Genomic DNA, 15,232 nt, shown 5'->3' with positions numbered 1-15,232 from the left:
TTCCTCTTATTTATTCTCCCTGCCTGGAAGGTCTGGCTATTCCTTATCCCTTGCTATTGGTGATTCAGCTTTTTATTAGACTAACTAGGTGCCTTAGGCAGGCTCAAGGTAAAACAGCAACACATCTTTATATAACTAAAGATTCTGCAACACAACTTCCCCGTTTTCTGATTTCCAGTAAGACCCTTGAGCTGTGGTTTCTTTACCTGTACAATAAAATAATAAGAGAATGTTCCCCTAAGGAGGGCCTGGGGACTAGGTGAGCAAGAATATGCACAGTAGTACACTGTAGATGTGTGGAGTTTATCTTCAGCCACGTGATCCAGATGGGTCATTGTCACATTTGCAGAGGAGGCTTCTCTGAGAATTCCTTTTTACCTTGATTCTCTAGGTATACAAGAAAAACTAAGTAATATTTCATTGTGTGTGTGTTCTAATTTATTCAATTAATACCCTGTTGATAAGTATTTATATTGCTTTCCACCTTTTTTTTTTGTTATAAACACAGCTTCATGTGTGTGCACTCGTGTGGGCCAGAGGTTGACATCTGTCATTCTCAGTTACCTTATTATTTTTGAGACAGGGCCTCTTAATGAACCTGAGACTTACCAGTTCAGATAGATTGGATGCCAGTGTCCTTTTATGGGCCCTGTCCCTACCTATTACGGTTCTGGGGTTATAGATGTGTACTGTTGTGTCTCAGTTTCACATGGGTGTGGTGTATTGAAAAGATGCATGGCAAGTACTTTACCAACCTCTAACCACTCTTCACAAAAGAGACAGGGGAATGCGTGTACAGAGTAAACGCTATATGAGGATAAGTGGAAAGCTGAACATCTACACATGCGTGAAAATGCTCAAATGTGCTTCTCCCCAAATAAATAGAGTTGAACCTACCTTGATCTAATTTAATTTTAATTGTTTTTCTAAACGCCCTTTGTCCAAATACAGTAGCTTCCTGAGATACACTGGATTTAGTACTTGCGCATATACTTGGTGGGGATGCAATTCTGTCTACAGTGTCTAACCTTTAACAGTTATTTATGTGTTAGTCACTTGGAGAGCGGTTTATCGATGCTCTTGTTTTTCAGGGCGATTCTTGTAATGGCTCAAATGATAGAGGAATGAAGTCCCTTGTAAATAAGATGACTGTGGCTCTAAAGACCAAGTCTGTTAATGTCAGGGAAAAGGTCATCAGCTTCATTGAGAATACATCAACTCCTGTGGACCGGTGAGTTTCTTACACAGTGTGGACTTAAGATGGATGAAGAAGTGTATCTCAGTAAATGAATTTTGTGGAAGTATTATAGAACAGGATCGTACATTTTGTCAGATCTGATTTCATTGTAACTGCAGGTCTGAGCTTACAGCTTGTGTTCACTCTGTAGAGCCTTTCCCTGTTTTCTGAGGAAGAGCCATCTGAGTTTGCACCTTCATTCCATTCATTAAAAAAATCCTCATGTCCCTGTGTTCATGGTTATTAATTCATAGAGCAACTGTTTCCAAATGCCACCAAACACGGTTATTTCATAGCAAGAACTTCTGCTAAAAACCTAGATAATTTGTTCATGCTTAATACAATGGAATTCCACTTTACTAAGTTCAAATCTTTGTAGGAATTTGTTTAAAAATACAAACTAAAAAGGGGGACATGATGAACAAAGGGCAAGCAAATTTGAGGCTATTTGTTTTGCTGTTTGTGAGCACAGAATACACTTTTTTATTTAGTCTAATTTCACATGTGCACATTCTGCAGCCAGGATAGCTATGAGTGTGGCCAAACCCCAAACTGGGAACTTAAACCATTACAAGATACTTTTGCATGTGTGTAACTTGATTACCCAGGTCTCAAGTGTGAACTTTCTGACGATGTCATGGCACAGTATCAGAAGCTGAGTCTTTCCAACTCAGATACGGAATTCGTTTCTGAGCAAGCCTGATGGTGAGCATGAGTTGGCATTTGAGTTCCCTTTCCTGTCTTCGTTGCAAGTATCAGGAAAGTTGAACATGTGACATGAAGAACTGAGTGCCCTTTCTAGTAGAGTGCACACGCATATAAGAGGTAGACCCTGTTCGGTCAGCACTAGGTAATGAGTAGGGAATCATCTAGAAGAGCCAATATTGATCAAGCCAAAAAGATTTGTCTGCTCAATAAAGTTTCATCTACTCTTAAAAGCTAAACTCTTAGTTAGTGCTTCTGAGTCCCTGGTCTTTTGCTGCTGCATTTTGTGTATGAACATTAAAATTTTTGTTTTAAAGTGCACTAATTTACTTTATGATTGACTGATGATGACTGTTAAGTTGAAAAGACCGATGTCTGGTGGAGTATCACATAAAACTGGCTTCTCTTCATTTTCCTTTGTGCTTGAGATGATTGAACTATTTTCTTTAATGTATGTGCTGGATTGAGAAATTGATTTTATTAGGTATTTTCTAAAGTTGCTGCATTTTTTTTTATAATCATTTTGTTCTATCCTCTGCCTTGATTTGCTATAGAATGTCTTTCAATCTTCCTTGGCCAGACAGATCATGTACAGAGCGGTAAGCCATGAGTAGAGCAGCTCTATCGTGCATCCCATCCGTTCCCTCTAGCATGCCTCCCGCTGTCTGTGCGCCCCTGCTGACTGTGCGCCCCCTGCTGACTGTGCACCTCCTGCTGTCTGTGCGCCCCTGCTGTCTGTGCGCCCCTGCTGACTGTGCACCTCCTGCTGTCTGTGCGCCCCATGCTGTCTGTGCGCCCCTGCTGTCTGTGCGCCCCTGCTGTCTGTGCGCCCCCTGCTGACTGTGCACCTCCTGCTGTCTGTGCGCCCCATGCTGTCTGTGCACCTCCTGCTGTCTGTGTGCCCCATGCTGACTGTGCACCTCCTGCTGTCTGTGCGCCCCATGCTGTCTGTGCGCCCCTGCTGTCTGTGCGCCCCTGCTGTCTGTGCGCCCCTGCTGTCTGTGCGCCCCCTGCTGACTGTGCACCTCCTGCTGTCTGTGTGCCCCATGCTGTCTGTGCACCTCCTGCTGACTGTGCGCCCCCTGCTGACTGTGCACCTCCTGCTGTCTGTGCGCCCCATGCTGTCTGTGCGCCCCTGCTGTCTGTGCGCCCCTGCTGTCTGTGCGCCCCTGCTGTCTGTGCGCCCCCTGCTGACTGTGCACCTCCTGCTGTCTGTGCGCCCCATGCTGTCTGTGCACCCCTGCTGTCTGTGCGCCCCCTGCTGTCTGTGCGCCCCCTGCTGACTGTGCACCTCCTGCTGTCTGTGCGCCCCATGCTGTGTGTGCGCCCCTGCTGTCTGTGCGCCTCATGCTGTCTGTGCGCCCCTGCTGTCTGTGTTCCCCATGCTGACTGTGCGCCCCCTGCTGTCTGTGCGCCTCAGCTGTCTGTGCGCCTCAGCTGTCTGTGCGCCTCAGCTGTCTGTGCGCCCCTCGCCACTGTCAGTGCGCCCCCTGCTGACTGTGAGCCCCCCCTGCCGTGTGTGCGCCCCTTGCTGCCATCAGTGCGCCCCCTGCTGTCAATGAACCTTGTGCTGACTTGGCTAAAGTTTCCTGCTGCTCCTTCCGAAGCTGACTTTCTCAGTATGCTCATGGGAGTGTCCCACTCTGGCATTGTGCTTTCCGGTTTGTTTTGAGCTTGATTTTTTTTCCCTTGCATGTTTCCATCTCCCATTCCTCAAATAAAAATCAAACTTGCTCAAACCCAAGGACTTTATAAATTCTGCAGTTCTGACTCTAAAGGAGGGAAAGGTGAAACAGAACAGAATCCATGGAATCAGAAGTTAGCAGTGTTCCAATAATTGACCATTCTCTCCTGCCCTTACATAAAATTACAGCACCTAAATTTAGAAACAGTTCATGGTCCGAAACCTGATGCTGGAGTTAAACTAAGGTCTTGAAGATGCTGGTGCATGCTCTCTACCATTGAGCCACATCCTCAGCATCATTCTTTTAAGTCATGTACTTTATGGACATATACATTTCCTGATTCTTCTTAAGAAGATGTATGCATTTAGGTTGATGAATTAACATATATAAATCTGTTTGAAAGAACTATAGTTCTCAGGTTCTGCATTTGGATTTTCCCTGAAAGACCATGGGAGATTTTTTCTGTCTATTCTGTTTCCTTCTTTCTCCCCAGTAAGATGGCAGTTGATGGTTGATACAAAGATGTGATTTAAGGTTTAAAACTTGGAGTCTTAAAATTAGATAAAGCAAATGAGCACTACGAACTTAACTTTACGCAACATTATAATTTTCATTCTTGCAGAATTTTCTTCAGCTTAAATATTAACAAATAACACTAGGAAATTACTATAGCAATAACTGAGCATTTACAAAAGAAAGTGTAAGGTTGGCGAGATGGCTGAGCAAGTAAAGACACTTGTTGCCAAGCCTGACTACCTGTATTTGATCTCTGGACCCACATGGTGGAAGGAGAAAACCAGCTGCCACAACTGTCCTCTGAGCTCCACTTCCGCTGCACAGCACACAGCAAGTCTGTGTACACAACAAATGATAAGATACGGTTCTAAAGAATCTTGGTAGAAATTAAGCCATTGTGGGTTTACTTTCTCATCATTTCAGTATTTTCAGTAATTGGAAAAACATTTAAGAAATAAGTTGAATAACTTGAATAATTTTTGATTGTTCCTACACAAAGCAATTATAGGACAACTATCTAATTTTACCTTAGGCTGTTTTTTAAAAAAATTGTTCTTGTGTGGAATTATAGTCTGCTTGTGAGTCATCCTTCCCTAGGACCATGGAGTTGGCCTCTGGGGCAGTGTTGTATGAGCTGCGGGCCTGCTTTTCATCCCGCCTGGCTCCCACATGGCTAGCTTTACACCAGAAATAACAACACACAAATTGTATTCTTTTAAACACTGCTTGGCCCATTATATCTAGCCTCTTCTCGGCTAACTCTCGCACCTGGACTAGCCCATTTCTAATAATGTATGTAGTACCCCAAGGTGCGCTTACCAGGAAGATTTTAGCCTACGTCCATCCTGGGTCGTAGTTCATTGCGTCTGCTCAGGAGAGGGGAGCATGGCCTCTGAGCTCACTTCCTCTTCCTCCCAGCATTCTGTTCTGTTTACTCCTCCCACCTATGTTTTAACCTATTAGGGCCAAACAGTTTCTTTATTTTTTAACCAATGACCTTCCTCCAACAGGGCAGTTTCAGTTTGTTCTTCTCCTAGCTTCAGAATTTTACTTTTATACATCTGTGTGGTCCACACGTAGGCATATTTGTTGAAAGTACAACTTACTTAGAAATTTGAATGAATCAAGTTTATTTCTGAGTTCAGCAAGTTAAAATTTGTCCTAGACCCAGAAACCTACATTAGAAACACCTTGTAGTCTCTGCCACCTTCCAAAGAGCTCCACACTGGGAATAAGCTTTACCACCTGCTTCTCTGGAATGTTCCAGGTGTATACTCTGATACTCCCCAGTGAACATGGTTTGATAGCTTACAGGATAATTTTGCGTTGGAAATGTCTTAACTAGCTGGAGAGATGGCTCAGTGGTTAAGAGCACTGGCTGCTCTTCCAGAGGATCCGGGTTCAATTTCCAGCACCCACTTGGCAGCTCACAACTCTCTGTAACTCCAGTAGCAGGCGATCTGATATCTTTATACAGATATACATACAACCAAAACCACCAATGCAATATAGAATTTTTAAACAAAATTTTGACTGCTTAATTGATGAAATTTTAAGTACAGGTTAACTAACCTAACTTGTAATTCTATGAGGATTGTCACACTAAGTTCAGTTAGTGTTTGCTTGCTTGCTTCCTTGGAGGAGGTTTGATTTAAAAGTAAATATTTAAGTCTGTTTAAGTGAAGATGTTTATTGATGATTTTCCTCCCCAGATTGAGTCTTGAAAAACAAGAGATTGTTTTCTTGTTGGATGAAGTGGGTAGTTACCCTGCAAAGGAAAGCTTCCCTAGAACAATGTAGTATTTTACTGAAACATTTTAATTTATGCTAACGAAGTAGAATCTCGGTCTGCACTAAAACAGGAGCAGCAGTGGTAAAAACGGAGAGGAAAAAGTGAGAAACTTTCAGTTTCCAAAGGAGCCTGGAGCCTTCTTGTAACCGTTACATAGCCCCCACTATAGACTAGAGCTTCGGAAAGGAGAGGGATAGCTTGGGTAATTTTCACAGTAATCCTGAAGGGCAGAATCTTTGTTACTGTTTTACAAATGAGGGGACAGCATAGAGGCTCACTTCCCCAGGCACAGAAGCATCTAACCACTGGCTTAAAAGGGAGCATTGGCTGGACACAATGCCTTTTCATCTACGTAGTTTGTTGTCTTGCAGTTTTAGAATGCCTGTCCTAAGCTATGCGTGGCCTGTGAAGGGCAAGGAGCATTCACATTTTGTTTGAATACTTAAACACCTTTGATTCCTCCGTAGTGACATTCCCTCCTAAACTTGTTTAAACACAGGCACGTGAGCAGCAGCGACAGAGTGGGCAAGCCCTACCGTGGAGTGAAGCCCGTGTTCAGCATTGGGGATGAAGAGGAGTACGATACAGGTTGGGAAATGCACTAACCTGCAGATTCGTTTACACAGTCCACTTCTTAGCCGTAGTTTGCCACCGTTAAGAATTGTAAATATCTGATATGCAGGATACCTGATGTGCTAACCTTTTGAAAAGGGTCGCAACACATAGACTGGGAACCACTGGTCTATGATTTCTAGGAACGCTTTGGTTTTAGAATTCTTGGATTGTGTCTACTAGAAATCTAAGCAGACCTCTTGCATGGGTCTCAACTAACCGGAGTCTTCAGCTGAGAGGCAGTTTGTGGAGGTTGTGTTCAGGCCCACATGACTGTGTCTAAATCCCTTTGTATACCCAGCCACGTGGAGCCTGAGATCTGAGGGACCAGAGGGAGGCACAGAGGGCCGAAAAGGCTGCAGGATGGCACTGTGGTGCCAGGGAGAATCCTCACCTAGGATTGTCTTTGTGTTTAAAAAATCAATTTATTGTTTTTACTTATAATTCCACAGTCTCAATTATGCGATTAAGTGACCATAATTACTATGTATATTGAGTTAGAAACCCAAGTTATGTTAATTTACAAAAATGAGGAAAAGCTTCCTAAATGTCATTGTCCTTTCCACTTGGTAATACTTGATGTTTGCCCATGTTATCTGTTTATTTTCTTTCTGTTGTTCATAATCACCTATCTGCGTAGTTTAGGATCCAACTCTGGTATTTTCTGATTTGTGTCAGTTTTAAGTGGCTACATTGCTATGCATATATCAAGATGAACTTTGAAAGTATATCTAGAGAGTTCAGTTAGCAGTGAGATGGTGGCTAAAGAGGAGCACATTTGATTTTCCAGTAAATATTACAAAATGGACTGCTAGAAAACTTGCATTGAAGTAAATATATTTCTAGCTGTCTCTCTGCCTTGTTCCTTCTCCGTTGCCATCTTCCCACTGCCATGCATGTGTTTGTGCTTCTGATGGTCTTAGCTTCCTTCCCGAGCAAGGAGAGGAAAGTGGATAAGTACCTTGTGGTCTGTTTTATACTTCCCTGCACACACACGGATTTATAATATAGAGAGTGGGACACAGCAAAACCAGGAACCTAGGACTGTGTGTGCCAGTGTGCGGGAATGCAGCAGTATTGGGGGACGTATTGTAGTTACAGTGCCTCCCTCAGAAAACCCACAAAGCACTCCCAGAGTATTATGATGAACATCCTGGTGACAGAAGAGACGCGTGTAGAGCTGTTCACACAGAGGTAGTCACGAAAGGGAAAGGGTTCTGACTAGGGAGTGATAACCCGAGGACTTTACTACAGTTGACGGTGGCGTAACACACGATGTTTTCTTTGGCATTGTCTGTATTTTGAACTAATTACTGAAAAGCAATGTGAAGGGTCTGGGGAGATAACCCAGTCAGTAAAGTGCTTGATCCTGAGTTCAATCCCATCTGTCACTTAAGAAAATTACTGTGCTGGCTATTACTTAGGATTTCCATTTCTGAGGTAAAACACCATGACCAAAACGACTTGGGGAGGAAAGGGTTTATTTCACCTTCCAGCATTCAGATCATACTCCGTCACTGAGGCAGGAACTCAAATAGAAGCCATGATGGGGTGCTGCTTACTGGCTTGCCTTTTATGGCTCGCTCAGCCTGCTTTCTTATAGGACCCAGACCCACCCTGCAGAGGTGGTACTGCATATAGTGATCTGGCCTTCCTGCCTCAATCATCAGTAAGAAAGCTGACCGCATGCGTGCTCAGACAAGTTACGGGGAATTTTCTCAGTGGAGGTTTTCTCTTTCAGAATTACTCTGCTAAGTTGTCATAAAACTAGTTAGCAGAGTGGCCCATGCTGGGAATCCCAGCAGCCAGAATGCAGAGACAAATGGTTTCTTCAGTTTGTCCATTGGTCAGCCAGCCTGGTCTGCTTAGTCAGCACCACGCCAGTGAAAGCCCTGTCACCAAAAGAAAGGTGGTTGTGCCAGGCATGGTGGCGCTTGCCCTTAACCCAGCACTCGGGAGGCAGGAGGCAGGGGCAGGCGGATCTCTGAGTTCAAGGTCAGCCTGGTCTACAGAGGGAGTTCCAGGACAGCCAGCGCTACACAGAGAAGCCATATCTCAAAAGCAAAGAGAAGAAAGAAGAAAAGAAAGGTGCTTGTGAATGGGAGTGGCGAGGCCAGATGGGTTGACCGGGAAAGGAACTTGCTTCCGAGTATGGCAACGTAAGTTCAGGAGCCACAGAATGGAAGGATAGACCCAATTCTTATCTGCACCCTACAAAAGAATCTGTGCCCCTACCTCTGCCTGGCACCCGCACACATGTAAAAATAAATGGGCTTGGAGAGGTGGCTTAATAGTTACGAGCACTCGCCGCTTTTCCAGAGGACCTGCATTTGTTTCCCCGGCACCACGTCAGGTGGCTCACAACTGCTTGTCACTAGCTCCAGGGAATCCAGTGCTCTCCTGCCTCCACAGGCGTCCCCACACATGGCATCACTAACTCCAGGGAATCCAGTGCTCTCCTGCCTCCACAGGCGTCCCCACACATGGCATACTCTGACACACACGTGCACACTAATAAAAATAAAAATATTTTAATAAGAAGGAAATCAATTACTATGAAAACTAAAAGTGTAGTTGGCTTCTGAGGGTTGATAGCAGGGGTTATCCCCTGACCTCCACAGGCGCTTGCACACTCACGTGCCCTCACAGGAACACACATATGCAAAAAAGGGAGGAACATTTATAATTATTGATCCTAGGTACTGTAATTATTTTTTCTTACATTAGAAAAACAAAATTAGAATGTTGGGTTGTTTGGTTTTTTTTTTTTTCATGAAAAAAAATGTGTCCCTGATGTATTGCAGGTTGAATTTAGCGTTATTTTTTATTTAAAAATCAGAAACTGCCTAAGGCGAGGAGCGTGGCCTCCTTTGCTTCGAGAGATGCTGATTGACAGGCAGATCATAGCTGTGTTCTTTTTACCAGAACTCTTCAGTGTGCACCCTCAGTAGTCTGGCCTGACTTTCCTACCGTAAAATTGTTGTTTCTAATATTCCATAACATAGCCAGGAGGGTTAGAATGGCTTTTCTCTCTCTCCTGAGTTCAACACACACCAAACAGTGTCAGGTTTCTTAGATGTGTTTGAGGTGCTAATGCCCCTGTTTAATGCTTTTCTTTCTTCCTAGATGAAATTGACAGTTCTTCAATGTCAGATGACGACAGAAAAGAGATCGTAAACATTCAGACCTGGATAAACAAGCCAGACATCAAGCATCATTTTCCCTGCAAAGAAGTCAAAGAAAGTGGACATATGTTTCCCAGGTACTTTTGAAAATGTCTTTAGAAATAAACTCGAATTGGGTGAAGTTGATATAAAAGTAATAGCAAGGGACTCTTACTCAAGTGTGAAAACACATAACTCCCTACTGCCAACCTGATTTAGGTGTCTCGGTTTTTAAAGTTTTTAAGTAACCTGTAGTTTGAAAATTCTGAGACAAAACATTGAGTACATTGAACGCCTCTCCTGGATATGCTGGCTTTTGGCCTCCCTCAGGTCCCATAAATGTAACACACACTCAGGTCAGGAAGAAGCAGCTCCCCCTAAATGCGTCAGCACAGAACAAGCGCATTTTTATGTAATTCTAAAGTCATTACTTCATCTGAATGTTATTCAGTTGATGTTGCCCAACACTGAGACCCTGGAATTTTCAGTGTTCCCAGGTTGACTTGGCTAGTCTCCTTCTTCGTCTGGGGCCACCCTGCATTGTCCGCCACTGCTCGGCTCATCCATTGTATGTTCGGACATTACCTTCTCCCTGCAGACTTCACAGTTAGCTCGCAAAGCGCTTCACATTCTAGGCACGGCTGAGAGTTTGCCTTATTATTATGATAAAAGTGAGCTTTGGGGGTTTGCTGGTTTTGGTTTTTGTTTTTCAATCTATGCCCATTTTGTCTGTAGGATTTAGTTGCAGAATATTATAAATATATATGGAAACCCAAAAATTGCCTAGTGGCTTTTGATATTAGGCTATAGTGTGTAGTCAGAGAATACTTTGGGAATAGATAATTCTGTTAAAAATCTTGAGAATGGCAGGATAGTCCATTTGAGTTAAAAATTATTTATATATATTGTACTGGATTTTTAACTATAAAACTGTTAAATAGTTGTGGTATTATTGATTAACAAAACAATTTTGCATGAAATTAAAAATATGTAGCTTGTTTATAGAGTAGCTTCATAGATAACTCAGAAATAAGTTCAAGAAAGTTGAATTTTCTTATAATTTGAGCTGTTGAAATAACATGTCTGCTTTGAATCACATTCATTTAAACCTTCTGTTTTTCAAGTCACCTGTTGGTTACTGCAACACATATGTACTGCTTACGGGAGATTCTTTCTCGGAAAGGACTGGCTTACATCCAGTCCCGACAAGCACTAAATTCTGTAGTTAAAATTACCTCCAAAAAAAAACATCCTGAGCTGATTACCTTCAAGTATGGAAACAGCAGTGCTTCTGGGATAGAAATCCTGGCTATTGAAAGGTAAGTTTTTTTTATATGATCTGAATGAATACAAGTCATTAAACAGTTTCCTTCTTGATTTTGGTGAGTGGTTTGGAATAGGACCCTGAAGCCCTCCCCTCTAGGGACAGTACCCTTTGTCGTCTTCTTCCTAATACTTGTTCATATTTGGCTTCAACATTGGTGCATGATTTCACTAATGCTGTAGCAAATTTCAAAAACTTGTCGACACCAGGATCCTTAAAAATAATCTAGAGGTTGAGAGAGATGGCCGAGCAGATGAAGGCACTTGTTGCCAAGCCTGGTAACTGAGTGAAATCCCTGAGATCCACATGGTAGAGGGAGAGAACCAACCCTCCTGACCTCCACTTAACACTGCATGGCATGAGCACCCCCCATACAAAAATAAGTAAGTGTAACATAAAAATAAAACAATAAGAAATAAGGCAACTGTACACACTCTGCTTTGGGCTTGAGGCCTAGAGCTCAGGTCCCAGCACCCAAAGCCATGTCCAGCAGTTCACAGATGCTGTACCTCCACCTGCGGGACATCCCGCACCCTCTTCTGTTTCTGCGTACACAGACACACACACATGCACACATGTCTACCCACATAGTGGCACACAGGCAGACATGGTGCTGGAGAAGGAACTGAGAGTTCTACATCTTGATCCGCAGGAAACAGGAAGTAAACTGCGATACTGGGAGTAGCTTGAGCATAGGAGTTCTCAAAGCCCGCCCCCATAGTGACACACTTCCTCCAACAAGGCCTCCTTTTGTTCACCATTTTCCTTCAAATCACCACAGCAGTATTCCATTGGACATTATATATACTTATTGGCAGTTCAGAGATTCTTAGCTGTGCACTATATGAAAAACCATATCACTTTGACTTTTAGATTTTCAAATAACGTTTTGCTTATCTGTCGAGGCAAGTTTGTGGGAGTACACAGGAGGGCATCTCTGCGAGCATCGGGGATCAAGGCAAGCTCCTCATCAGAGGTGACCTCTCAGCAGACCCTGAAGGGGAGGTTCTGTATTAATACATAGCTGTGTCTTTTCTCCCATAGGTATTTGATTCCGAATGCAGGAGATGCTACCAGAGCCATAAAGCAGCAGATCATGAAAGTGTTGGATGCTTTGGAAAGCTAACATAAAAAAAAGCTATTTAAGTGAAATTAAGGCAACCAAGAGAAACATGAAAATATATTTCCTGACTCAATACCCTCAGAGACCTTTCATTTGCTCATGGGGTGCCTGAGTAGAGGGGTCTAATGCAAATTACTGTAATCAATCTCGGGATGGGTACACTTTTTTAAAAATTTCTTTTGCATCTTTGGTTTTATAAGATGATTTATTATAAAGGTCAGTTATTAAATGACTTTGAAGTAACTGGCCTTGTGCCCTATGTATCGGGGCACAGAATGCAGTTCTGTTTTGAAGAGCTGTTTTAAGAGACATGCATCCTTTTCAGGTTTGGAAACAGCCGTACACATCCATATTTGCAATGTCTTCACTGAAATTTAGAGAGTTAATTGCGACATTGGGTCTTGCTACAAAGAGCAATATGAGAAAATTAAAAGTATAGAGGAATAATTAGCTGACTGTTTCTATTCTTAAAAAGACTGAAGTCTGCTTCATGGAATGGATGGAGATGATAGCCAGCTCAAAACAGAGCCCATAGCTCTGTAAGCTCTGAAGCATCGGTCGCACCTCCTCCATTCCAGTGGGGATTATTTGGTGACTAATTGCCTCACAGACTCTAATCTCCTTCCCAATGGTTGCTAAGAAACAGTTAACAGGATCAGAAGTAAGTAGGCATGTTAAAGTTCAGATTAGCATTTGGGGACAGGATTGTATCTGTAAAAATGTCATTGGCCTTTATTACTTGGTCCATTTGGTCTCGGATATTTCAGTTTATGTCATGAGATGATCACCTGTGACCACACCGACGTCCAGTTAAAAGACAGATAAATCAGCGAGCCATAGAAATTTCAGTGTTTTTCTATCACTTTCTAAACATTTTCTTTTGGTTTTGTCTTCTCAGTAAAATTTCAGTAGTTGGAACTATTTGTATTCTTTATCCCGCAAGCTGAGACAGCTGTTTTGCAGCTTGCTCAGGTTCATCTCTGTGGCCCATATCAGTCACATGCGATGAGGGATCCAGAAACAGCTTTGGGACCATGGGATGATTTTCATAAAATCTGTTTGGAAAAATAGTAACTATAACCTGCCATGTCATAAAATGTAATAGATGCTCTCTAAGGGGTTGGTTGATAGAAATATCCAGATGTGCCCCACTAGTAGCCAGTTATTTTAATTTGCTTAATGGAAATCAAGTGAAATAAAGGTAACACAATTAAAAACTTTATCCTAATATCTAAATAAGAACAATTTATTTGAGTGGTTGAAGACATTTGCATGAAATTGCACCTGTGCAGTACTTGATATTCATAACACTCCCCCAACTGTTGTATTGCAGTTTTCCGTTTTCTTGACACCCTCTTTGAAATGTCCTGAAGTCTCATTTTTCAACCATCTCAGCTGTGGGACTTTTTTCATAATATTAATGTAAAGATGTTTGTGTTACTGTTTATAAATCACACCTGTAAATAAACTGATACAGTTTGCTCAAAACTTCTGTTCTCATCTTGTATCTTATCTGCAGATTAAACATTTCTGCTATATTCCTATTTCCGTTCATGTCCCTTAGGTATTTTAAAACTAATAACATTATTTGGGTACTGGGGTTGAAAAAAAGAAGACAGAGGCAGGAGGATCCCTTGAGCTCAGGAAGTAATGGTCCTGCACCTTTTCCTCTTCTCTTTACTGGGACAGATCAGTAGATCTAAAGGGACTCTGGCCAGCTTGGGCTTGGGCTTGGTGGGTGTTGCTCTGGCAGACCTTGTCCTCCCCCATTCCTGCTTTGCTAAAAAAAAAAAAAAAAAAAAAAAAAAACAACAACAAAATGTTAGATTACATTCCTAAAGTGGCCACTTCCTCCTTCCAAGAGGCTAACTTGACTACCAAGGTTCAACTCTTAAAGTACTAAAGTACAATCAAAAGCCCCCTCTGGCTCACCTCATTAACATGCCCAATTAAAATGAAACATCTCACCCTAACACAGGCTTTCCCCTTGTACCTTTACAAACTGCCATTCATCTGGGCACCACATCTGTCTCCTCTACCCAGAGGCAGTCCTTTGTCCCTCTGGAACAAATACTCCTGCCCCCTTTCCCTTGTTCTCTTCCCCTTCTCCCTCATCCTCTGTCTCTGGTGTTTCACTCTTATTCCCTGCCCTCTGTCCCTCTGGGCCAAATAAATCTTGTGCCGAGAACTTGGCCTTGGGGTTCCTAAGCTGATACTTTCCCTTTAAAGATCCATCTCTGTAGACCTGGCTTTCTCTGGAATAGTTGTCATGGCTACCAGGTCAATGCATTTTCTAGTGCAAGATGGAGATGGGGTGAATGTTATATCTATCTGGATGAAATAAGACCATACTGCAACCCACTCACACACACCTTCTTCCAGCTCATACATTCTTTACCTGTCTTCCACAGTGTCTCCAGGTTCTTAACAGAGATGTAAAAGATGATTCTGTGAGCCCTTTGAGATATGATGTGGGTGCTGGGAACTAAACTGGAGCAGTAAGTGCTCTTAACCACTGAGCCATCTCTCCAACCCATGCACTGACCCTTTTAAACGGCTGTTTCTGGTTCGTTCTTTTCCCTCAGAGATACCACATCCCAAAGTTTGTAAAAGCTCAACCCCCACTGGATGCTCTTTGGCCAAGTTTTCTTTTGGGGGATTTGATCTCCAGGCTTTCTGTTGTTTCTGTCTTGTCACAGCTCCATAATCCCCTTGCTTCCACGCTCTGCAAATGTGACAAGGTACGCACTTTGACCCCGACCACTGGAAACATTAGAAAGTGGTGTAGCTGGGTGTGGTACTCTACTCAGTCCCTGCATTCAGGAGCTAGAGTATGAGGAGTAAGAGTCAAGGCGGCTCAAAGCTACATAGTAAATTAAAAGGCCTGGGTTACAGGAGACCCTGTCTGAAACGCAGAAGAGCCCCAAACAAATGAAAACAAACAGCAAGGGGGCTGGAGAGAAGGCTCAGCGGTTAAGAGCACTGGCTGTACTTCCAGAGGTCCTGAGTTCAATTTCCCAGCAACTACATGGTGGCTCACAACCTTCTATGATAAGATCTGGTGCCCTCTTCAG

At 42.9% G+C, this 15,232-nt stretch overlaps 1 protein-coding gene across 2 annotated transcripts in view; it reads left to right on the top strand.

The window, feature by feature from the left end:
* Tbc1d23 (TBC1 domain family member 23) overlaps positions 1 to 13,665 on the top strand; it is a 59,561-nt gene extending 45,896 nt beyond the window's left edge. Inside the window, exons 14-19 of one of the 2 annotated variants that reach the window (XM_041673360.1) lie at positions 1,092 to 1,231; positions 2,497 to 2,541; positions 6,435 to 6,523; positions 9,674 to 9,809; positions 10,836 to 11,030; positions 12,080 to 13,665. In XM_041673360.1, coding sequence (XP_041529294.1) covers positions 1,092 to 1,231; positions 2,497 to 2,541; positions 6,435 to 6,523; positions 9,674 to 9,809; positions 10,836 to 11,030; positions 12,080 to 12,161 — 687 coding nt within the window. In that variant the 3' untranslated portion in view covers positions 12,162 to 13,665. The remainder of the gene's footprint in view (positions 1 to 1,091; positions 1,232 to 2,496; positions 2,542 to 6,434; positions 6,524 to 9,673; positions 9,810 to 10,835; positions 11,031 to 12,079) is intronic. The other variant, XM_041673361.1, reaches the window with a different exon arrangement.
* The last annotated feature ends 1,567 nt before the right edge of the window (positions 13,666 to 15,232 follow it).

The sequence above is a fragment of the Microtus oregoni genome, unplaced genomic scaffold (assembly GCF_018167655.1).
Source record: "Microtus oregoni isolate MIOR12 unplaced genomic scaffold, Mior012 000023F_ref0000262, whole genome shotgun sequence".
Taxonomy (NCBI): Eukaryota; Metazoa; Chordata; class Mammalia; order Rodentia; family Cricetidae; genus Microtus; species Microtus oregoni.
This window is presented reverse-complemented; position numbering and strand designations above follow the sequence as displayed.